The 26,667-nt window shown below is 36.1% G+C and overlaps 1 protein-coding gene across 1 annotated transcript in view; it reads right to left on the bottom strand.

Annotated features, from left to right (window-relative positions):
• LOC103610057 (dynein heavy chain 8, axonemal) overlaps positions 1-26,667 on the bottom strand; it is a gene marked incomplete at both ends in the record, with an annotated part of 55,510 nt that overhangs the window by 25,682 nt on the left and 3,161 nt on the right. The window contains 13 exons of the mRNA XM_008594294.1: positions 1,739-1,848; positions 5,108-5,321; positions 7,556-7,678; positions 8,099-8,233; positions 8,699-8,841; positions 13,535-13,772; positions 15,074-15,214; positions 15,303-15,544; positions 15,786-16,032; positions 18,208-18,369; positions 19,266-19,400; positions 24,726-24,833; positions 24,927-25,013. Coding sequence (XP_008592516.1) covers positions 1,739-1,848; positions 5,108-5,321; positions 7,556-7,678; positions 8,099-8,233; positions 8,699-8,841; positions 13,535-13,772; positions 15,074-15,214; positions 15,303-15,544; positions 15,786-16,032; positions 18,208-18,369; positions 19,266-19,400; positions 24,726-24,833; positions 24,927-25,013 — 2,085 coding nt within the window. The remainder of the gene's footprint in view (positions 1-1,738; positions 1,849-5,107; positions 5,322-7,555; positions 7,679-8,098; positions 8,234-8,698; positions 8,842-13,534; positions 13,773-15,073; positions 15,215-15,302; positions 15,545-15,785; positions 16,033-18,207; positions 18,370-19,265; positions 19,401-24,725; positions 24,834-24,926; positions 25,014-26,667) is intronic.

The raw sequence follows: 26,667 nt of genomic DNA, 5'->3' as shown, positions 1-26,667 counted from the left end.
GTTTTGAATATGTCACTTCTCTGAGTTCTTAAGAACTATGTGAATTGTGGGAATAATCATTTCTAATCATTGTTAACTTTACTAGTGTATATACGAAATATGTCAGAACAAAAAACTGAACTGGTTGTCATGCAGGTAAGAACAATGAATGTTCACATCTAAAGTCAATAATGACTGTCTTCTATAGATTGTTTTTATTAATATCCTTGATGTGTTTTGATATCCACAAACATATTTGCATTTCAGAACCTGGATTCTGCTGTGGGGATCCAAATTCCAACACTCTCTCACATATCTGTATATCCATAATAAACTGGCAGGCAAGTCTGACAAGTAGCTGTAAGTAATAGGTGGTTTTTCTGGGGGGTTTTTTGTTTGAGCAGAAAGACTTTGTTCTGCTTTGCTAATTTACCTACTATTTCTACCAACTTCTAGAATATAAAAAGGCAAAGCTAAAACAATAGCACATTCTTACCCAGAGAGATGCCAGTTAAGAAACAAACTTGAGGTGCTCTACGGATGGAAAGCATTGGTGGCCATGAACAAAGATCATAATTGATATCATTAGCATCATTTTAGAAAGTGAAAACAATGATAATTCTGGTGACACAAAGCAAACTCCTCACACAATTAATTCAGGATTAATTCGGTAAAGCGAATGCCTTATAGAAGAACAAGCCTTTTCTATATTGAAAAAGGACCCCGTTGAGTTTGTAATTTTTACAGGCTAATGCATAAACTCAAAAGGATAAATAAAACAGGATACTAGACAGCAAGGGCAAAGTTTTGAAAGCAAGAAAGCAGAAAAGTAGCAATTGATTGAACACTCTGGGCAAAGGTAAATCCTAAACTGGCAGTGGGAAGAGTTGAAGAGCAATTCAGCTTACATCACAAAACTTTCAAAGGGCTCAGGAATTGGAAACTGGGGTGAAGGTAAAACTAAAAACCAGAGGGCTGACTGTAGGTCTGTGTAAGAAAAAGACTTCCTCATCCTCTTTCCAAAGCCCTGCTGCTAGACAACTGCAACTACCCCACACTGGTGCCTGCCCACATGTGTGTAATTGGCCTAATGAATGTATAGTGAACTGCGACAACTAATCTTACCTCCTTCGCCACTTTTTGGCAAATATATCAACCTTATTTTTATCTCAGATCTCCATTTAGTTGCTTTTCATGAGTACTGCCTTAAGTCATATTGTAGCAGCTACAGATTTGCTGAGCTTTACTTAGGGCACTGACATGCGTATTAAAATCTAGCCTATTCTGTGAAAGTGAAAGAACCTTTCATCCATCTACTAATTCATGCTCCACCTGAGAGAAACAGACATGTTAGACTGCAAGTCTTAGTTAGCTGAGAATATCTGAAAATCCACATATTAGGTCATTTAATAAACATTGGAGTGTCTGACATAATTTGGTGGAAGGAGACAGACACACAAACAGTTATAAATCAGAGTAACAAGTAGAAAAGCAGTGTTCTCATTTCAGCAAAATTCTACTTTATCTTGCAGGTTGTGTCTGGTTTATAGCAATATCGCATACACATGGAAAGCAGCATTCAGACAGAATGTTTGCTCCCTGGAAGAAAAAGGTGTCATAAATCTATGTGAGCACCTAATTTGTCTTTTCCAAAAAACACTACCACATATGATGTTATGATAACTTAACAAGCCATGAGGTAGAACTAGGCTGAATAATAGTTGACTTTTTTTATTATTAATAACAAACAATTCCGTACCTTAGTCCACTGCCACAGCACTCTGCCCACTGAGACTAAATTCATAATCATCTCACATATTTCAGGTTTGAACTTTCTACAAGGATCAAAGTATCCACAGCCAATAACTCCTGAAAGATAAGCAAGTTTGAAGGTACAAGCGACTTAAAGATTACAAAGTACATGTTTATGCCAGTGAATAAGTCATTACAAGGTTGACTAAGCTGAGTGATGTTAAGAATTTTTCTCAAGGGATTAGCTAAGACTGGGAGTCTGCAGTGGGGCCAGCCAAGCTTAGCATTCAGTGATGAGTACTTTATATGTATTAACTCATTTAAGCCTCCTAACACCCTATGATAAAGAATAAGAGGTAGATATTATCATGGTGATGTTAAGAATTTTTCTCAAGGGATTAGCTAAGACTGGGAGTCTGCAGTGGGGCCAGCCAAGCTTAGCATTCAGTGATGAGTACTTTATACGTATTAACTCATTTAAGCCTCCTAACACCCTATGATAAAGAATAAGAGGTAGATATTATCATTATCATCATCATCATCATCACCATTCTAATATGAGCCCAAGTTCACACAGCTTATATGCAGGCAAATCTGAGATTTGAACCCAGGCAACTTGCCTCTAGTGTCTGTAAATCAGCATTCACTCTGAAGTGTATGAGAGCTGGAAAAGAGCTTAGAGGCCACTCCCTCATCTTACAGAGAAGGGGGTCAGGCCCAGACAGGTAAAGCAAATTGTTCAAGGTCACATGGATTGGTTGCTGACCTGCAGTCAACATCCTGACCTGAGCTAGATACGTAACCAATTTTAGGGAACACCCAGCACACTGACTGACATAATCACCCTCAGGAAGGACTGAGTTGTGCAGGTTTATAGACTATTCTTAAAGTCTTAAAATGTCTTTGATTTAGACTATAGAAAGAGATTTATTCTACTTCACTCCAGTGAGACTATATATGAAGTAATATGTTCAGTTCTGAGCAAAGTATTTTTAGAGGAGTACGACTACGAATATCTGCTCAGGTTTTTGAAGGGTGGAGCATTCGAAAGAAACTGGGGTTCCTTTGCACAGACTGAAGAAGAATTGCCTTGGGGAAACATGAAATTGCCCTCCAAAGTTGTGGTTGGTTGTGCCAGATGCCTGTAAGGCCCCCTTGCTTCCTGAAATCCTATATTCTATATTTCCACCTTCCTGTGGGACAAATGTATTACAAGAAGCATGGGATCTGGAATCAGGAAATAGGGATTAGCGCCACAACTCTGCCATGCACCAGCTCAGTGGCCTTGACTGGGCGGTTATTTTACTTCTCCGAGCCTCAGTTCCTGGTTGGTTGGTTAGTTTTCCATATTTGTTAAAATATATCAATCATACTAAAGAGTGTGTCAAATAGCTTAACAAACAAGCAAACGTTCATGTACAGACCAGAGACTGAGAAATATATTGCCATGGTACATTAGAAACCCGTGTGCATTCCTGTTCACAACCTCTTCCTTCCTCCAGAGGGAGCTGCTACTCCACTTTGGTAATCTGTGACTTACTTTTCTTTATACCTTCACCACTTACGTTTCTAAACTTTAACTTCTTTCAACTTTTGAAATTTAATTTAATGGAATTATACATTTCTCTGTGATTCGCTTCTTACATTCAACGGTATGTTTCTGGGCTTCCTCCATGTCGAAGCACACAGCTGTGTTTGTTCATGTTCGCTGCCGCGTAGCATTACTTTATGTGCCTGTGCCACAATTTATCCAATTTTACTGGCAATAAATATTTAGGTTATTTCAAGTTTTTGCTATCATGAACAATGTTCTATGAACATTCTTGTATGTCTCTTGGTGTGCATGTGCAAAATCAACTACAGATGGATTGAGGACCTAAATATAGAAGGCAAAACCATACAGCATTTGAGAAAGAAAACATAGGAGGGGCTGGCCAGTTAGCTCAGTTGGCTACAGCACGGTGTTGATAACACCAAAGTCTAGGGTTCAATCCCTGTACTGGCCAGCTGCCAAAAAAAAAAGAAAGAAAGAAAGAAAATACAGGAGAATATCTCTATGACATCAGGTTAGAAAGGACTTCTTACGTGAGACTCAGAAAGAACAAACCATAAAGGAAAAAAAGGGTAAACTGGTATATACATAGGAGTGGAACTGCTTGGGATGTGCACATGTTCCACTTTACCAGCAATAATGGCAAGTTGTTATCCCAGCTGTAGCAATTTACGCTCCCACCAGCAGGGGACAAGAGCCTCAGTTGCTTCACATTCTCACCAACGCTTAATTTTGTCAGAATTTTTCATTTTTGCAAATCTAGTGGGTACAAAAAGACATTTCACTGGCCTTTTAAAATTTGTATTTTCCTTAATACTAATGATGTTCATCACCTTTACATTTTTTTATTGGCTATTTAGCCCCTTTTTTTAAAGTGCCTTGGTTTTTGCCCATTTTTATATTGGGTTGTTTGCTTCTCTCTGATTTGAAGAAATTGTAAGATTTCTTTAAATATTCAGAGTACTAATTTTGGGTTATTATATGTGTTGAAATTTTTTTCTTCTACTTTGTGGCTTGTCTTTCCACCCATTTGAAGTTTTGTGTTTGTGTTTTTTTTAAAGAGAAATTCTTAATTTTAATCTAGTCAAATTTATCATTTTTTTATTTTTGTGCTTTCTGAGTCTCATTTAAAAAGTCCTTTCCTTCTCAGAGGTCATTAATATACTTCCCTGTATCTTCTTCCAAACTTTTTATAGTCTCATCTTCCATATTTAGGCCCTTAATCCATCTGTAGCTGATTTTGTGCATCATTTGTGGTAGGCGTCCAATTTCAATTATTTTCCCATGAGAATTACTAACTGTCCCAGTTCCATTTATTGAAAGTCTGCCCTTTCCCGTATGATCTACAGTGCTTGCTATATCAAGTAATTAATGTTTTTATATGCATGGGTCTGTTCTCATGTATATACTCAAGTTTTGATGGTACAATTTATGTGAGCCTAAATTTGGTATCAAGAATCTCATTTTCATTAACATATCAAAGTGCTACATTTAACTTTGTATAATATGTTTTTATGATCTTTGTACTTTCACTCATTAGCCCAAATTTCTCTGATTAACCACGTCAAGAAAACCAAAACACAAAGGTTCCCTTATCTCTAACAACAACCTTGAACAAGCCCATTTCTAAATATTCCTGAGTCTCAGAATAGGCTATTAACATGAGTCATCTGAGTATTTAGTCCCTCTTTCCCAGTATTTAGCCTTCCATTCCAGATATTTAAACCCTATATCAGATAGAGCCTTTTTATCTCTTAAAGTTCTGCATGATTTATGTCCGTTATGTCATGCAATAAAAAAATTAAACACCAAGAATATTCATACCAAAAATTTTGTCTATTGAAGCATTTGAAGGTAATGTGCAATTAAACACAGTAAATTGTCTTTTTAAACGTTGTGGAATATCATTTCGACCACCTCCAGGGTGGATCATTGCTGCTATAAGCTGCACATCAACAATAGTAGTGAAGTCTCCAGGCTTATCCAAGCTATACATTCCTTCCATTTCCATCATCTGTCTCACAATCTCATTAGTTATCTGAAATTTACACAGTAATATTTTAGTACCATATCACTATTATATTCATCCACAGCTCCTATTAAATAGTACAGGTAAGATTAGAAGAAAACATTCACCTCTTATCAATGAAGTGTTTGGGAATGTTAACTTAAACGATGCCATGCATGATCTCTAAGCCCTAAGTTAAACATGTCTGATGCAAGTCCAATGTGCCCTTCAGCATAATGATAAAACTAATTTTCAAAGAAATTTAGAGAGGTGAGTTATGAGATATTTAGTACAACAGTACTCAGAGTTACAAGTTTTGCTATAGACATCCTTTAACACATCAAAATACTTTAGATCAGAATATAGAATGGTTTCAGTCCTGAGCCCTCAATATCATATTACTGAATGCTTTGGTATGGGGTTTTATCTTATGTTCTCTGTAGCTTCTGACACTGCTAACACTCTCCTTTAAAATTTTTCTTCTCTTGAGTTCAGAGGCTCACTTTTTCCCAGGTTCATTTCGTGTCTTCTGGGTCACTTTCCAAGCCACTCTTTATCCACCCATCCCTCACATGTAGCTGTTCTCCAGGGTTGCATTTTTGGCCCTTTTCTCTTCTCACTGTTCCAGGGGATGCCACCTCAACCCCATATCCTAAAGAATCTCAAGTCTGTAACTCTAACTTCAGATTCCCTTCAAGCTCCACACCTGTATATTCAAATTCCTATCAGGCATCTCCGAGTAAATGGCACAGAAGCACCTCAAATATAACACTCTTTCACTCAATCAACATTTAATGAATGACTACTGTCTGCCAGTCTCTCTTGTAGCATAGACAAAAATCCCTGTTGTCACAGAGCATACATTCTAATTATGGGAGACAAAAGGTACATATGCATGTTTGTATGCAAATAAAATGGTATAAGTCTTTCGGAGAAAATAAAGCAGAGAAAGGAAATAGGAGGTGCTCAGGAGTGCAACTGAATACGGAGAGCAGGGGAGGCTTCACTTCACATGACATGTAAGTCAAGATCTGAAGGAGGTGAGAAAACACACCATTTAGATATTTACGGGAAGAGCATTCTAGGCAGAGCAAACAGTGAACGCAGAGGCGCTGAGTAAACATCATACCAGCGTGTGCAAGGGTCATGGTAAGGATTTGGGCATTTATCTTCCATGAGTCTTGTTGGAGGATTTTGAGCAGAGGAATGTGTCATAATCTGACTCATGTTTTAATTGGTTGCTGAATTGAGAACAGACTGAGGGACAAAGGAAACAGGGAGACAATGAAGAGGCATTTGTAACAACCAACAAGAGAGATGGCAGTGGCTGGCAATGGAGCTGATGAGTAGTGGCCAAATTTTGAATATAACCTGTAGATAGAGCCAACACAATTTCCTGACAGATTGAACGTGGATCTGCTATCCTGAGGTAGAGAAGACTGTCAGAGGAACAAGTTTTGGACATGTTAAGTTTGAGATCCACAGAACCAATGATGAGTGAGTTGGATAAATGAGTCTGGACATCTCTAGTTGGATAAATGAGTGTGAATTCAGGAGCTCTTCAACTTATAGAAGGTAAGGATGGACCAGATCTAAACATGCCTCCACTCTCCCCACCTTCCAGGAACTGCTGAGGTCCATCCACCTTGGAGCAAAGAAGGGCCAAGCAGACCTGTTTGGGGATTCATCTCAGGATGACTGCTGAGCTTCTAGTGGTCACTGAGGTGAACAGGGATAAAGAGCAGGATGGTACTTGTCCCGATGGACTTATGGTAGATAGTGTTGATGAGGTAGTGTATGTTGGTGGGAAACGGGTGTTGGGGATCCCACCAGAAGCATGCCAAATTCTGGCAACATTGCTGATGTCCTCTAATGGGGAGTGATTCAGGTCGATCGATGATTACAACTAGGTTCATGGTGTGTGGCAGAATTTAAAAATAAATAAATGCATGCTTTTTTTAAACATCAGTTACTCCTCAAAGAGAGTATTAGAGTAAGAGGCTAGAGCAAGGCTGAAACTCTGGAGAAAGGCAGAAGCAAGAGAGAAAGACACCAAAGTCAAGGAGCCAAAGAGACTGGAGAGAGTCGTTGCAAAAAAATGTGCAGGGATTTTAAGAAGGGAGAATGCCAGCTACAACAGAGAAGTCATAAAAGACTGAGAATTGTTGCTAGACTTAATATCATGTAGGTCATGATACTGACGTTTTTATATATTACTAAAAATACTGATTAAGTACCATCTACATAAGATATTTTAATCATACCTGATCTCCCCACTCATTAATCACAGGCATATTAATATCATCAATAAATACAGTCATTTTTCTTCCTCCTGGCGGCCCATATGTGCTTCCCACTCGCTTGTCCACATAGCTCTCAATTGTTCTCTAGCAAAAAAGAAATAGTTTGTCTTAGGCATCAGATTTTAATCCATATCTCTAAAATGATGAGCATATTTCCAGAGCAGAATATAATTTATGTATTTAATAACTATATTATTAAATATTTACTGTTACATTTTTAAAAATAAGTTATTGGAATGTTAATCATTCATTTATATTAAAATAGATATGCTCCAAAGTTCAACTTTAGCCTCAATAGTAAGCCAAAATATGCTATTTGGGTTTGGCTTCAACCTCAGCCTTTGGAAGGTTAAGTAGCTGAGTGCCAACCGCAGCACCATTTCTTCTGAGATATATACACATATTATACATTTATTACAATATTTTATATGCATACACATTGTATTATAACCACCACGTTAGAAATTTAATATGTTTATTCCCATAGCAAATGGTGGATTTTACCTGAAACATCATTGGTTCTGTGGCAGATGAAAAGTTTAGACTTTTGGATAGCTGTACTTCAGGATCATATTTTTTCAAATAGGCCTTAATCATTACAGTTTTTGCAGTTCCCTGCTCTCCTGTGAGCAAAACAGCCTGCAAAATCACAGGATAATTATGTTGAAGACTGTTATAACATGCTTAGTTTCAAACATCTTCTGGTTCTACTGACTATTCTTGCATTCTATAAATTAATACAACCAACTTTAAATTACTTTTTAGAATTACACCAACATTAAAATAAATCCTAAAGATTTAAATGTAAAATGTATACTATAAAAGGGCTGGAAGAAAATATGGTTGAATATTCAAGTGACCATGGGAGAATGAAAGAGACTTTGTAAGCAGACACCCGCTTTCCTTACCAAGTGGGCAGTCAGCACCTAAGGGAATGAGTTGTATCCTGGGACCTGGGATTCATTTGCCAAAAATGTCTCCCTCAAATGACAATACCTCTAGGCCTTTATGTTGTTGTTTAATTTTTTCTATCTGTAGTATGTGAAAAGGGATGTGTTTCTTACATGGTTTGTGATCATCCAAGAAACTATCTATTAAACTTACTTTGTTTTGTTTTGCAATGGTGTCTATCAAAAAATTTGTTCGAATATTGTCAACATTTGGAACCAAAATTGATGAATATTCTGGAATACTGTCAGTCGGATAATAATATGGCTGAAGTTTCTTATTCCAGTGCTCCCAATCACCTATACAATGAGTAAAATTTCATCTTAATAAAACTGAATTTTTCAAAAGTTATCTCAGAATACAATAGAACCACATAAACAGTTAAAACATTTTCCTAAAACATGTTAATATTCTGCTTATCTAATATTTGTGGTATTTATAATTTAAATTTGTTTGGCCTCTTTATAAAGTTAGTTTTAAATTGCTAAGTCGTTCATCTAGAGAGACCTGGTCTGAAATGGAATTAGAGTCAGCAGGTGGTAAAACCAGCGACATGATTGGTATCTTACAGGAAAGCTTCATCAACTGAAAGGATGGGGAAGACCAAAAAAAGGGACAAGAGATAACTGGATATAGAATGTTTGCCATGAAAAATGGGAAAAACAAACCTGGCCCCAAAAGTGTAGTACAGTAGGATAATGCCTGGACTCCTGACTTACCGTAACTACTAATTTACTGATTGATATTATTGTGATAATAATTATTACCACACTTCATACATTCTAAGAAAAAAAATTTATTTACATTTTAGCATCTCTGGATGTCTTACAACCTATGATGCCTTACAACTGCTGTGGCCTAGGCAAATTTGATCTGAGCTGTTCCTGTTGTTGCCATTTAAACTGAATTACTTTCATTGTTGGTATTGCATTGTTGAGTTTAACTGCTATTTTAAATGTTTTCCAAAACATTACACAATGACTCAGGATTGTACCAAAAAAGTTACTGTGTACACAAAATTTGTAGAAAGAAAGCATACAAAGAATATTAACAAAGCAAATATTTATCATTGGAGTAATAACCTCTATTTCATGTTTTCATTTTTTCATGAGTTCATTTTTGCGGACAGTGTAACAGTCAGGTTATTTTTTATTTTTTATTTTTTTCATTTGGACAGTCTAGCACTACTGGTTGAAAAGACAATCTTTTTCCTCATTTAATTACGTTGACACCTTTGTCAAAAATCAGCTGATCTGTATATGTGTGGGTCTATTTCTGAACTCTATGCTATTCCACTGATCTATATATATTTATCCTTACACCAATACCACACTATGTCGATTACTATAGCTTTCTTGTTAGCCTTGAAATCAGGTTGTGTGAGTGCTCCAACTTTGCTTTTTAAAAATTGATTTGGTTATTCTAGATCACTTAGCACTTCCACATAAATTTTAGAATTTATTTCTAAATTTCCACAACAATGAAAACCTACTAAGATTTTCACTGTTATTGCACTCAATCCATAGATCAATCTGGACAGAAATAACACCTTAACAATATTGAGTCTTCTGATCCATAAGCATTATTTATCTGTCCACTTATTTAGGGCTTCCTGAATTTCTCTCAGCACAGTTTTTTATTTTCAATATACAGATCTTGCACATATTTTGTTTATCCCTAAGTATTTCATTTTTGGATGCTATCTTAAATGGTTTTTGCCCAAATTTCAATTTCCAATTGTTTGTTGAAGGCGCATAGAGATATAATTTATTAGAGTATATGGCTTTTTCATCCTGTGACCTTGCTAAACTCATTAACTAGTTCTAATACATTTTTTGAAGATTCCACAAATGGTCATGTCATCTGAAGATAAAGAGAGATTTATTTGTTCCTTACCAATCTATAAGTATTTGATTTTTTCCCCCTCTTATTGCAAGGCTAGAACCTCTAGTACAATATTGAATAGAAGTTGAATAGAGGTGAGAAAGACATCCTTGCCTTGCTTCTGATCTTTGAAAGTAAGCACTCTGTCTTTCACCACTGAGTATGTTAGCTGTAGGTTTTTTTGTAGGTGTTTTTATCAAAATGATAAAGTTCCTATTCCTAGTTTACTGAGAGTTTCCTCAAGAAAAGGTGTTAAATTTTGTCAAAAGCTTTTTCTTCATCTATTTAGATGCCTGTAAGATATGTTTGGCTTCTAGTATAATATAGTAAACTATATTTATCAGTTTTAGAATGTTAATCAAACCTTCCATTCCTAGAATAAAAGCCCACTTGGACTTAATATGTTATACTTTTTATAAACTATTGTATTGGATATGTTAAAATTGTATTAATAAATTTGAGTCAATGTTCCTGGGGGATATTGGTCTATAAGTTTTCTGGCAATGTCTTTCTCTAATTTTGGTATCAGGGTAACAATGTCCTTATAAAACAAGTTGGGCTGTGTTTCTTTTTATTATAAATTCTATATATTTTCAAAAACTTTGTGTATAATTGGTATTATTTCTTCCTTAATTATTTGGGAGAATTCACCAGTGAAGATATCTGGCCTGGAGTTTTCTTTGTGGGAAGGTTTTTAACTGAAAATTCAATTTCTTTAAGAGATAAAGGGCTACTTAGGATACCTATTTTTCTTTTTTTATTTTATTTTTTATTTTATTATAAACTAACAATTTATAATTGTATATATTTATGGGGTACAAAGTGATTTTATGACTTACAAATATAATGTAGAATAATTAAATCAGGCTAATCAACATATCAATCACCCCAAATACTTATTTTTTGTGGTGAGAACATTTGAAATTTACTCTCTTAGCAATTTTGAAATGTACAATACACTATTATTAACTATATTCATCACAATGTGCAATATCTTTTTCTTCTTGATGATATATGGTAGTTTGTATCTTTCAAGAAATTTATCCATTTTATCTACATTGTCAAACATATTTTTGTAAAATTGTTTCTAATATTCATTTCTTGTTTTTTAATGTTTGTAAGCTCTGTAGTAATGTCCCCTCTTTCACTCTTGACAATGATATTTCATATCTCATAGAAAAAAAGGATGAATGAAGGATGACCTAATGAAGGACTGGCTAGAAGTCATCTGGAATAGATAGATTAGAGCCCAATATAACCACTAAGTATGTAACATTCTGGTTCATTTCATGGGCTCATATGTCCAGGCAAATAAATTTCATCAAAAGTAGCTATTTAGGGAAGCTAGACTGGATGCCTGCAATCCCTCAACATTTTAGTCAACAAACTATCTTGGGACCTCCTTGAAGAAAAAATGAGAGTCTAGATAGTTGTCAACCTTTTGTTGACATCTCCAATAAAACCAAGAAAGCACCACCATCTAAACTTATTGAACCAGTGCTAGCTACATGGAAGAAAATGCCAGTGGACCACTTTTTAAAGAAATGTAGCAATTACAGAGGAAAGTGATTATTTAATTGGCGTCATTATTGGGTGCCATCTCAATCCCCTAACCATGGCTGCATCAGGGATGAAAAATTGCTGCTGATGAATCTTCACTTTCTGAATAATTTGGTGCCTGGCCTCTGATTAAGAACAACATGTTCAGAGGGAAGTGCCAGAACCTTCAAACATGACAGAATTGTGGGTTGCTTAGAAGGCAGCTTTCTGGAGGAGTTCGGCTCTGGATTCTGAGAAAATTCATATCGAGAGTTCAGGATTCATTTAATTGTTAGTTTACATTTTGAGTTAGAGTTTCCTTTTGTCATCTCAAACCTGCAGAAGCATCTAATCACAGGCTGTAGAATTATTGGTCATTCTGGTTAAAGATTGCCAGCTGAAAAAATTTATTTCTCTCAGTCTCTTCATAAAGGCCCTTTCAAACACAAACTTTCACTTAATCCCCATTTTCAGTATGATTCTCCCACCCTCAAATGTGCCTGGTGTCCCCCAAGTCTAGAAAACCCTCTGTTTTACACTCTCCAAACAATAATGCTTCAGTCTTTTGCCAGTGCAGGGTAGGTGCAGTTGTAGCAGCAGGGCTTTGAAAGAGGACCAGAAGGTCTTTTTCTTAAACAGACCTACAATCGGCCCTCTGGTTGTGAAATCCACTTTTCCAGTTTCCAGTTCCTGAGTCCTTTGAAAGTTTTGTGATGTACTCTGAATTGCTACTCAACTCTTCCCACTGCCAGTTTAGAATTTACCTTTGCCCGGTGTTAAATCGATTGCAACTTTTCTGCTTTCTTCCTTTCAAAATTTTGCTATTGCTGTCTTGTCTCCCATTTTGTTTATACATTAAAGCCAAAAAAAAAAAAAAAAAGAAAAGAAAAAGAAACCTTTGCTGTTTTAGAGACTTTAGGAGGAATCAGAGATAAATACAGGTTTTAGGAAGCATGGTTTTTCCTCTCTGGGGTTTAGAAGATTTAGAGCCTGGGCTCTGGATAAAAGCAACAAATTCAAGGGCATTTCTTTTAAAAAGAGGTGAGCTGGCCCTGCCACACATGAAGGGCTGGGTACTCAGGTGACAGCACTGGACCTGACGAGTCTGGTGCTACATGTAAGTAGGGATCCTACATGTAAGTAGGATCCCTCCTGCTTGGTTAATTCTCTACTCATTCTGACATCTCCAACAGGGAAGCTGTGGGACTGATCTGTTACATGCATTATCATGCTTTGCATCGTGAAGAATTTGTGTTCTCTACACTGCTACCTTTACTCTTTAAGCATTAGAGAGCAGACAATGTAAGAGCTATTGCTAACTTATTTATGCCAGATTTTACTTAGTCCACTCCCAATGGAGGAGAAGTCAGGAGTCTCTATTCCAGTTCTTGGTATGGCTAATGTGCAAAATTCTAGAATCTTTCACAAATATGCCCTTTTAAAATGTTATCAACAATTATGTTTTTCATAACTGGTTTAACGTTTCCCCATAGAAGAGTTCATGGAAGTTTATATTCTTTCCATTAAAAAAAAAGTCATTTCACTTAAGGTATAATTCAGTGTGCTTACCATAATCAGTAACATAAAACTCATACATGGTTTGATTCGTGCCTTTAGGTATATCTGGTAAGTCTAACTTGCTTTCATGTTGTCGTAAGAAGGCTTCAAGCCTTTCTCTGTTTTCCAGTTCCAGAAGGGCTCCTAAACTCCACATTAGGCCAAATACAAATAATTTATGAAGATGTTCAACACATGAAATACCACCTTCTTCTTTGGAGGGAATTAAACCTTCCAGAAGATTGAGAGACTGAAAAAAATTTAAATAAAATAAATTTTTTAATTAAAAAGTTTTTACTAATAATAAAATTAAAAGGAAGCAGGAAAGAGAGAAGAAAACAAATATATCTCAAGATATTGCTTGATCACTGTCCTAATGCCAACAGCACTTAGAAGGAAGGCCATCCTGCTTTAGACAGGCTGCATAGTCTAGCAGAAAGGATGCTGAACTGGGAACTAGAAGTGTGGTTCTACCCCTAGTTCATGCCACTAACCTCTTTGAGTCTCAGTTTCCTAATATGAAAAGCTAAAGGCCTAGCTAGGCCAGATGCTTTCTAAGGTAGCTTCTGATTTTAAAGTTTGGTTATCCAAATTTTCCAGATCAAAGATATTATTTCTTTTTAACATTTTGCAAGACTTAGCAAACTGCAGCCCCAGGGGCTAGCCACCTGTTTGGTAAACAAAGTTTTAGTGGAACACAGTCACACTCATTCATTTCTTCATTGTCTCTAGCTGCTTTTGTGCTACAACAGCAAAGCTGAGTGGCTGAGACAGAGCATTGTGCAAAAGCCTAAAATATTTGCTATATGGCCCTTTAAGAAAATACAGCATCAAAAAGAAATATATACTACAATAAGACATCCTCAAAACAAAATTATCTCGATACAATTTTCTCTTATATTATGTATTTAAAGGTAATATAATAATTCATTGCTTTGGGCCTTACATATTATTTCTAACCTATCCACCCTCACCGACTTGCCCCCACACTGGGAATCAAAGCACTAGAATGGATAATGAGAGAGCACCTAGAAATTACAATTAGGAGACTCCTTAAAAATCTATTACTTGTTCTGTTTTTTCCAAAACTAGTAAGGAAAACTGAGTATGGAAAAAAAATACTACAAATTACTTTTCAGGGGATTTTTGTTTAAAGGTTTTCCCTGTCTGATATGTTTTAAATTTGCAAAGCCAAGATTGCCAGCCAATTTTTCCTGATTGTCACAAGCTTCTTTTTGTACTTTTCTGTAAAACTGCTATTATTTTGTCTTTCTGAGACAGGTTACTAAACTTGACAGTAAGAAAGGGAGTTTATTATTCCTCCCCTGACAACAGCACTCTAGGAAGTAAAATAATAAAGAAAGGACAGTAAAATCATTAATAAGATCTTAATAGGAATCAAAATTCTGAGCGCTTTCACAGCCACAATATAAAAAGATTTCTACGGACTGCATGAATTTTTTATTTTAGATGTCTGTAAGCTGCAACTGAGTGAGGGAAAAAAATCTCAAAATCAAAGTAGTGAATGTACAAAAAAAAAAAAAATCTTACTTGCATAATATAGTTGCACTCTAAGAGCTGCATTTTGGGACTGAGGTTTAGTTTCATAAATGTATATGTATCTTCAAATGCTTTATCATACAGACTCAGGAATATAGTACTTTCCTGTGCAGTGCGCTTCTTCAACCATGCCTGCAGCAAAGAAACAGAATCTCTGCTTATTAAGAAAGTGAAACATGGAAAGACACTGAGCATACTTCTGCACATCCATCTTCCCCACCTGCAATATTGGCCTCCAGCTGAGAGCAGAACTGCTGATATAGACCATGCCCATCCTGGAAACTGTGGCAGGAGAGGCATTCTCAATATTGTGGACTTCAAACAAAAGTTTACAATTAGGGGCCATGGGAATGCGATCTCCATTAGCTAATGTGAGAGTTTTATTGTCGTCCAACACAGAATTTAAGTTCTCAATCCAAATGGCATCCACAGGGCCATCTAAAATGAGGAAAATGTTTTCACCTGCAAATAATTAAAACAGAAAATCACTTTTCATCAGCAAAAAATTAAAACAAAAAAACCCTTGGCGGGAGCGCAACCACGCTTCCCAAGCGGCGCACTAGCGCAGTGCGCCACCGGGCCAGCCCCAAAACAAAAAATATCACTTTTCATCAGCAAAAAATTAAAACAAAAAAATTTTTAAATGTTGTCTTATTAATAAACTGGCAGGAAAAAATGATCACAAAGGAGGGTTTGTGTATACCTTTTTTAGCTTTTAATGTTTTTCTCCACAGAGTAGAAAAAATCCCATCTGTCCAGTCGTTGGTAGCAGTGTCCAGTCTGCCAAACATCTGAGGCGCAGTAATAGCTTTTGGATTCATTCGCATTTCTCTATGAGGCCTTCCACATTCGGTTAATGCCTTCATGAGAATTGTTATAACCGTTGTCTTCCCAGAACCACTGGGCCCAAGAGTCATCAAGCCATGGCGTACCAGAGACGTCTCATATAGCTACACATTTAAATGATAAATTGAAAAGCGCAAGTCATGAGTCTCATGCTGCCATTCATAGTAGTTAGCTGAAAATTACAGGCCTTTAAATAAGCTCTTCATTAAAGTAACCAATTCACCAAGATGTAAAAATGTTTTTTGCTTTACTAGATGTGGAAAGCAAATTAGCACCACATTATAAAATGATATAAGTGATGAAGTACGAGAATGTGAAAATTGAGTTATATTTTGGAAATAATTAATTGAGAATCTTGTTTTTGCTTCTCAAACTACCATTCCTTGTGATTTTGGTTTGCTGATAGGTTAACCAGCAGTTTTTCTACCGCAAACTTTGCATCCAATGTGACGATGTCGCCCCTTAGTGGGGAAAAGCAGCAACACAAAGCATCCCAGTGAAGACCCAAGTTTCACATGGGTCTTCTGGTTCTCCAGAAGTACCTCCTGAAAGAGGATTTGTGTGCAAGTGATTTATCCAGGGAGCGCTCCCAAGAGAAGTCGATGAGGGAGTGGGGGAAACAACACAGCAATGGGAAGAAGCCAAACAAGGTGTGACAGAGGACAAAGTCCTGCAGAGGGCAGACGTAAGCCTGATCCTGCAGGGGACTCAGTGACTGGAAGCAGGGAAGCTTGACTTTCCTACTCCATCATCCATTAACCAAGGAGAGGCTGGTTTGGGGGTGGGTGAGAAATAATCTCCCAGGTGTTTGGGAGTTTGTGCCTGCCAGAAAAGTGGCTACAGTCCTCCTTTTGCTCTTAGAAGCAAAAGTACCTGGAAGCTGGGGAGGTGGCACGTGGAAATGGTAACAGGATTCAAGGAGACATACTATACAAGTATGGGCAGTGTCTGTTACAACATCCTGTCTATAGTTTTCTTAATCAAAATAAGAAGCCAGAGGTCTCACAGCTGATTAGAGGTAGAATCTGAGTTATTCTCCTAACATTTTGGATAGAAATGTATTAGTACTGTGACCTGTAGTTTAAGAGCAACAGACACTAGCCACAACATTACATTCAAGAGTAATGTTATCGACTTCGACAAAAAACATAATATTCTAGTCCCCACCCATTGAAATGACTAGGATTTTCATATTCAGTATACTGTATGCATATCATATGTGAAATAATGTTTTCCCAGAAAATTTCTTAAAACACACATTTTGGGGGCCGAGCCCGTGGCGCACTCGGGAGAGTGCGGCGCTGGGAGCGCAGGAGCGCTCCCGCCGTGGGTTTGGATCCTATATAGGGATGACCAGTGTGCTCACAGCGCTCACTGGCTGAGCGTGGTGCGGCCGGTCTCAAAAAGGACAAAAAAATAAAATAAAATAAATTTAAAAATTTAAAAAAAACAAATTTTGGTTTCCAACACATGAATGATGAAAAATACTCAAAAATTTCCCCAAATAGTTTTTGTAAGATTTGGATATGTGTCATGTACTTGCACACCTTTTAAACTGGCAAGGACAGTAAGTTAAGAATTATTAGTTTTCAAATGTTTTTAACACGCTCCACAATGTCAGTTCCTTCATTTTCCAAAAGCCCTGGAGAATGCCCTCAAAGCATCAAGCACACAGAGATTTAATCCTGATTGTCTGCGAAACAAGTGTTTGACTCTGCTGATAAAGTAGTTGGGTGGTTGTCACAAGGATAAAATGTGGTGGACACAAAGATACCAACAGATGCAGGCAAAGGATTCCAGTTTTAGTGCAGATGAAGGATACAACAGGTCCACACACACAGCAGGAGCAAAGTAACTCTCCCAGATTCCTCAGGCTCTGAGCCTCACTAAGGCACCAAGCTGTGGTCAATACTGCCAGACTGGGCAAGAAGCCAGTTCAGTTGTTCCATCTCACAGGATTTTATAACCTACTATCCCATCCCAACTGTTCTTGAGATTCTGGTTACTGTCCAGCCTTCTCACAGGGTGTAAGTAACAACCACAGTAAATTATTGCTTGTTTACTGTGAGCCAGGGCAAATTCATATTATCTCCCTATGGCAAAAACATCCCCATGAGAACTCTTCTTACAGTGATCTATATATGGTGTTTTTAAATTAAAACATTTTAGTTTCAACATTTACATCAAGTAATACTAAAATCATGAGTTCTTCTAATCAAATGGTGATTTTTAGCAACACACACTTATTGTTATACTGATAATAGATTTAAATTTTTTACCTGCACAAGTTTCAGGTTCCAGGGTGGATGGTTAATCAAACCTTCTTCCTGAACCTGGTTGGCTACTGCAGCTTGCAGTTCCACATAACTATTACTATCCAATTGTAATCCTGGAAACAGGTCATTGATTAAGCTGAGGAACAGGGGTTCATCTTCATCAACCTAGAGTGGCATAGGTTACAATACATTTACTCATTCAGTCAACAAACATTTATCATCTAGCTAGGATGTGCATAGCACTTACCACTTCATGCCCAGAGAATCTTTTATTACTCTCCCAATCAGACTGTGTCCTCTAGTACTTTCCCCTGAATATCACCACTAGATCCACATTGCACTCAAAGTTCCTTGCCATTCAATGTCTTCTACCATCCAGTGTCAGTCTACTGCTCCAAGGTTTGCCCTCATTACTTTATCATATGAATACTTGGCTTTTCACATTCTGGTATTCATATTAACCTCAACAATATGCAATTTATAGTCCCTACCCCATGAGAATAGAGTATAAAGATTTTGTTTAAATTAGGAAAATACCCATAACCCTGCATGACTTCATCCAACATTGGCTGGAAATTTTCATTAGAACAGTGTTCTGCCTTTCTTGTGAGCAGTAGGTTTGAGTCAACTGACTCCAATTCTTATTTGCTACATCTTTAAAACACAGATTGCCCCCATTCCCAACCTCTGATCCCTTCTAATTTCTCCTTATTCTCTCCAGGGCTTCTCTGCTGCTTTCTTGAATACTTATAGGAGTTTCAAGAATACCATTCTCTAAGAGTGGCAGTGATTGATATTTAGGAGCTGAAGCCCACCAGTGACCTGTTTTACAGCACACAACTGAGAAGAGGAGACATTTCCAGCCCACATTGGTCATACGGAGTATGGGTAATGGAGTTTTTTGTCTTCTTCTGGAAACACAGTGGTAGATTCCCACATCACTCTCCTTGCAATTATTAGTGCTCTTAGTTCATCATGAGCCAATACCCACTTGTTATCCAAATAGAAAAAAAATCAGGTCAAAATCTCAGAAAAGAATTTAATTCAGAGAAGAAAGATACCAATTTAGAAAGGTTCATATCTCTTAGTCCTCTCATGACAGTGCTTAATTCACTATCTTCTGGTCTGGCTCTTTTTTGAGATCCAAGTGTCCTCAATACAGATAGAATATTTCTCAACCCAAAATCATAATGAACCTAAGATGAGAAAAGAGGGAAAAAAGATTATTTAATTGAAAAACTCTAAACATAGGCTCACTCAACATATAAAGGTAGATATTCGGAAACTTTGCCATACTTTTGGAGTAATCGAGCTGCAAAGTTTTATTAGTTCAATTCTACAATGTTTCCTTTGACAGAAAAATGATTATTCCATTGGAAAAATCAAGTTTTATGATACAGTGTTCATACTTTAAATATCTTTTCAGTAATGCTAGGAGTAATGTAATACCTTTCAATAACCCTGAATGTAAATGGATTGTATTCCCTGCTTGAAAGATACAGACTGCCTGAATGAATTTAAAAAGTAGACACAGCTATATGCTCCCTACAAGAAACTTACTTCACCTGTAAAGACAAACACAGACTAATAGTGAAGGGATGGAAAAAGATATATGATATAAATGGAAACCAAAACCAAGCAGGAGTAGATACATTTTTATTGGATGAGATAACTTTAAATCAAAAACTATAAAAAGAAACAAGAAGGTCATTATATAATGATAAAGGGTTCAATTCAATGAGAGGATATAGCAATCATAAATATATATGCACCCAATACAAGAGCACTCAGATATATAAAGCAAATATTACTGGATCCAAAGAGAGAGATAGACACCCAATATGATAAGAGTTGAGGACTTCAACACCCCTCTCTCAGCACTGGACAGATAGATCATCTAGGCAACAAATCAGCATAGAAACACTGGATTTAAACTACACTTTAAACCAATTGGACCTGACAGACATTCACAGGACATTTCATCCAACAACTACAGCATATACATTCTTCTCATCAGGACATGGAACATTCTCCAGGTTGTTAGGCCACAGGTCAAGTCTCAACAAATTTTAAAAAACTGAAATCAGGGCCAGTCCATAGCTCACTCGAGAGTGTGTGGTGCTGATAACACCAAGGCCACGGGTTCAGATCCTTATACAGGGATGGCCGGTTAGCTCACTTGGGAGAGTGTGGGGCTGACAACACCAAGCCAAGGGTTAAGATCCCCTTACCAGTCATCTTTTTTTAAAAAAGAAAAAAAAAATTGAAATCATATCAAGTATCTTTTCAGACCACAACAGAATAAAACTAGAAATCAATAACAAGGAAAACTTTGGAAACTATACAAATACATGAAAATTAAATAACATGCTCCCAAATGACCAATGGGTCAAAGAAGAAATTAAGCATGAATTCAAAAAATTTCTTGAAACAAATTGAAATTAAAGCACATCATACCAAAACCTATGGGACACTGTAAAAGCAGTACTAAGAAAGAAGTTTACTACAGTAAATGCTTATATCTAAAGAACAGAAAAATTTCAAATAAACAATCTAATGTTACACTTCCAAGAACCAGAAAAACAAAAGCAATCCAATCTCAAAATTAGTAGATGGAAAGAAAAAAATAAAGATCAAAACAGAACTAAATAGAGACCAAAAAAAGATGCAAAAGATTGGTGAAGCAAAAAGTTATTTTGAGGAGACAAAATTAACAAACCATTACCTAAACTAAGAAAAGAAGAGAGAAGGACCAAATAAGAACCAGAAATGAAAAAGAAGACATTACAACTGATATTAAAGAAATACAAAGAATCATTAGAGACTATTAGGAACAACTATAAAAGAACAAATTTGAAAATCTGGAGAAAATGGATAAATTTCTGGATACCTACAACCTACCAAAACTGAACCAAGAAGAAACAAAAAACCCAAAGAGACCAATAATGAGCAATGAGGCTGAATCACTTACCAGCAGTCTCCCAACAAAGGAAAGCCCAGGACCAGATGGCTTCATCACCAAATTCTACCAAACTTTTAAAGAATTAATACCAATTAATTGATTAATACCAATTAATACCAACAGGTATTCTCCCAAACTAATCCTATGAGGGCAGTATCACCCTGATACCAAAATTAGACAAAGACACAAGAGAAAAACAAAACTACAGGGCAATATCCTTGAGGAACACACATGCAAAAATTCTGAACAAAATACGAGCAAACAGAATTCAACAGCACATCAAAAAGATTATACACCGTGATCAAGTGGTAATTATTCCAGGGATGCAAAGACGGTTCAATATATGCAAATCAATAAATATGATACTCCCCATCAACAAAATGAAGGACAAAAACCACACGATCATCTCAATTGATGCAGAAAGAGCATTTGACAAAATTTGACATCCCTTCATGATAAAAATTCTCAATTAATTAGGTATAGAAGGAATTATCTCAACACAATAAAAGTCACATATGACAAACCCACAGCTAACATCATCATGAATGGGGAAAAGCTAAAAGCTTTTCCTCTAAGAACAGAAACAAGAAAAGGATGTCCACTCTTACCACTGCTATTTAACATAGTATTGGAAGTTCTAATCACAGCAATTAGGCAAGGGAAAGAAACAAAGGGAATCCAAATTGAAAAAGATGAAGTCAAATTGTCCCTGTTTGCAGATGACATGATCCTATATATAGAAAAGACTAAAGACTACAAAATCAATATACAAAAATCAGTAGCATTTCTATACACTGACAAACTTGCAGAAAAAGAAACCAAGAAAGCAAGCCCATTTGTAACAGCTACAACCACAATAAGAAATACCTAGGAATAAATCTAATCAAGGAGGTGAAAGATCTCTACAATGAAAACTACAAAACACTAATGAAAGTAATTAAAGAGGACAAAAAAAAAAAAAAAGGAAAGACATTCCATGCTCATGGATTGGAAGAATTAATGTGAAAATGTCTATTCTACCCAAAGTGATCTATAGATTCAATGCAATCCCCATCAAAATACTAATGACATTCTTCACAGAAATAGAAAAAACAATCCTAACATTCATATGGAACAACAAAACCACCAAATAGCCAAAGCAATCCTGAGCAAAAAAATAAACCAGAAGTATTACACTGTCTGACTTCAAAATATACTACAAAGCTATCGTACCTAAATCACCATTGTACTAGCATAAAAACAGACACATGGATCAATGAAACAGAAGAGAGAATCCTGAAATTCATTCACATATTTACAACAACTAATCTTTCACAAAGGTGTCAAGAACATATATTGCGGAAAGGACAGCCTCTTCAATAAATGGTGCTAGGAAAACTAAATATCCATGTGTAGAAGAATGAAACTAGACTCCTATTTCTCACCATATACCAAAATCAGCTCAAAATTGATTAAAGACTTAAATATAAGACGTGAAACTATAAAATTCCTAGAAGAAAACATACAGGAAACATTTCAGGATGTAGGATTGGGCAAAGACTTTATGAAAAAGACCTCAAAAGCACAGGCAACAAAAGAAAAAAAATGGGACTATATGAAACTTAAAACTTCTTCACAGCAAAGGAAACAATCAACAGGCTGAAAAGACAACCTACAGAATGCGAGAAAATATTGTAAACTATACATCCATCAAGGGATTAATATCCAGAATATACAAGGAGCTCAAAGAACTTTACAGTATTCACAGCAAAGGAAACAATCAACAGGCTGAAAAGACAACCTACAGAATGCGAGAAAATATTTGTAAACTATACATCCATCAAGGGATTAATATCCAGAATATACAAGGAGCTCAAAGAACTTTACAGTAAAAAAAAAAAACCTGATTAAAAAATGGGCAAAGGAGCTGAATAGACATTTCTCAAAGGAAAACATATGAATGGCCAACAGATAACATGAAAAAATGCTCAACATCACTAAACATCAGGCAAATACAAATCAACACCAGCCTGAGATATCATCTCACCCCAGTTATACTGGCTATTATCAAAAAGACAGAGAATAACAAAATGCTGGTGAGGACGCGGAGAAATAGGAACCCTTCTGCACGGTTGGTGGGACTGTAAATTAGTGCAGCCATTATGGAAAACAACATGAAGTTTTCTCAAACAACTACAGACAGAACTACCATATTATCCAGCAATCTCACTGATGGGTATATACCCAAAGGAATGGAAATCATTATGTCAAAGGGATACCTGCACTCCCATGTTTATCACAGCTCTATCCACAATAGCTAAGATACAGAACCAATGTAAATGTCCATCAATGGACAACTAGATAAAGAAAATGTTGTATATATACACAATGGAATACTACTGAGCCATAAAAAAAGAATGAAATTCTGCCATTAGTAGCAGCATGGATGAACTTGGAGAAAGTTATGTTAAGTGAAATAATCCAGACACAGAATGAGAAATACTGCATGTTCTCACTCATAATTGGGAGCTAAAATATACAAATTAATTAAATAAATAAACAATAATACTAAGTTGAACTTTCAGAAGGAGAGAGCAGAACTGTGGTTACTAGAGGTGGGAAGGGGGCAAGGGTGGATAGTGAGAAGTTGGTTAATGGACACAAACAAGCCACATAGGAAAAATAAGTTCTATTGGTGAACTATAGGCATCTATAATTAATAATAATTTACTGCATGTTATCAAATGACTAGAAGAGAGGAGATCGAATGTCCTCATCACAAAGAAATGATTAAGTGTTCTAATGAGGAGTATGCTAATTACCCTGATTTGGTCATCACACATTGTATACATGTATTGAAATATAAATCTCTGCCCCACAAATATGTAAAATCAATACGTTTAAATTTTAAAAATCTTTCAAGAATGATACAGTCTGAGTGACAGATTTTAAATGCATAACCAACAGGTTACATACTATATGATTCCACATATATAACATTCTTGAAATAAAATGAAAGAAATAGAGAAAAAATTAGTGGCTGCAATGGGTTAGGAATTTGAGAGAGAGATGGATGTGGCTATAAAGAGATAGTGTGAGGGAACCTTGTGGTGATGAACAGTTTCCTATCTTCACTGTGGCAGTGGTTACACAAACCTATACATGTGACATAATTCCACAGAAACACACACACACACACATACAAGTGCATGTATAATTGGTGAAACCTTAATAAATTCTGTGGATTGTACCAGTATCAATTTTCTGGTTTTGTTATTGTACTATAGTTACAAGATATCAACATTGAAGGAGGCAGGGTAAAGGGTATACAGCTCCTGTACATTTCTTTGCAACTTCCTGTGAATCTTATTGTAAAATGAATAAAATTATTTCAAAATAAAAAGGTTCTAAAAATATGTAACCAATATATATAATATGCATAATCAAATTAATTGTAAATACATTTTAGAAGAGAGTCAATGAGGTTTTTTTAACTGACTGATTAGTATCTATCAAGGAAAAATTGCAAACTGAAAAACCAAATTCTATAACTAGGGGAACAACAGATATATAAAGTTACCTGTTTAGTAAGTTGCTCTTCACAGAGTTTGTAAAGAACATAAAACTTTTGAGCCAAGACAACATTTTCAAGAAAACCACAGCTTGCAAGTTTAACTCGCATAATGATCTGAAAATTAACACAGTGAGATTTTTCAACAACTTTAGTGAAAAATAGGTAAAGAACATAAATAATAGTATGCTTTTAAATCCTGGTGCATACCTGTCTGTCAGGAACCATCATAGCAACAGTTCTAAACTGGATTTTTAAGTTTTCTGGTAGTTCCTGGCGCCCAGCATATCCAGGGTTCTAAAAGTTAAAATATATTTAATTTGTAGTTGTTAATATAATTTTCATCTCCTGTATACAAATACATTTCAAACACCTAGCTCAGATTCTAAGGTGGTACTGAAAAATATTAGATTCATAAAATGTTCTTGCTTTCTCAAAAATGTGTGCTGGTAGTTCCTGGCGCCCAGCATATCCAGGGTTCTAAAAGTTAAAATATATTTAATTTGTAATTGTTAATATAATTTTCATCTCCTGTATACAAATACATTTCAAACACTTAGCTCAGATTCTAAGGTGGTACTGAAAAATATTAGATTCATAAAATGTTCTTGCTTTCTCAAAAATGTGTACTGGACCATCCATATTTATTAATGTCCACATCACTCCTTTTTATATACTTCCATTTTCATTATATTAATAAAGTCACACACAAAATTTTGTGTAGCAAATATTAAGCATCTCTGTGTCTATTGATTTAAAATATTGAAAAGAAAATGGAAGAATAAAAGAGAAAACCGAATAATAACCTGGTTAATTATAGTCTAAAATATTTTATAGAAAGAGAGAAAAAGTTCAGGATTTTATACTGATCAGCTTACTTAGGTATTTTTATTTAATCTCTTCAATTATTCTTTACAGTCATAGTTATAGAGTTCTTTGGCTGACAAAGTGCCATTAGGGGGAAAAAAACCCAACATTTGAGTGAGGGATAATAAAGAAGGGAATGATGAGAAAAACATTGAAAAGGACAGAAGTAGATGAGGAAAGGAAACTTAGACCTTATAAGTATCAATAGCTCCGAGATAGGTCAGACCCAAAAGTCCCAAAGGAAAGGTTGAGGTTCCAAGACAAGTAAGGCAAATAGAGGTCAGTTATGTTAGGAAAGTTCATTAAGAAAACTTCAGTCCCTGAACATTCATGGGGCACTGTCAATAGGCTAGATACCTTGCTAGGTTCTAGAAATATAGAGATTGCTGGTAAATCTCAGAACCCCAGCTGCAAGCTGGATATCACCACTGCAGATTACAGACTACATTTCCTAGCCTGACTTGCAGCTGGTATGATTAAATTCTATAAAGTGAGATCCAAAGGGAAACTGAAATATCCTTGATGTCTGTGTGAAGGGAGTTGACTCAATCAACTGGCTGCAACAAAATAGAGATGATTTCTGGAGCATCTTGGGTCATAAGGTGGCCCTAAAGATGGAAACCGTAATGGAGCAGAAACATTCTTAAGAGAATAAATCCTTACATGTGAAGCTATTTTTCTTGTGTCTCAGTTGTTCACAGCTTAATGCAATATCTAATTTATATTTCCAATATTATTCTTAATCCAGGGAGAATGTTAAGCTGCTTTTATATTCTTCTAGGCCATAGTTTCACACTGAGTATCTGTCTCCATCTCCTTTCCTGAGTTATAACTGACCACTACTGGATTATTATTATTTCCCCATAACTGCCTTACTGGATGTTTGCTTATAATAAAACTTACCAGAATTTTTTCTGATTTTGCTTCTTGTAATTTATCTTTGTTTACTGAGACATTTAAAACTGAGTATTTTGTGTTACCTTGCAACTCAGAGATTTAACTTTACAGATAAAACATACACACATTGGGCCGGCCCGGTGGCACACTGGATAGTGCGCTGCTTGGGAAGCGCGGCGGCGCTCCC

This window comes from Galeopterus variegatus, unplaced genomic scaffold (genome assembly GCF_000696425.1).
Source record: "Galeopterus variegatus unplaced genomic scaffold, G_variegatus-3.0.2 Scaffold10525, whole genome shotgun sequence".
Taxonomy (NCBI): Eukaryota; Metazoa; Chordata; class Mammalia; order Dermoptera; family Cynocephalidae; genus Galeopterus; species Galeopterus variegatus.
This window is presented reverse-complemented; position numbering and strand designations above follow the sequence as displayed.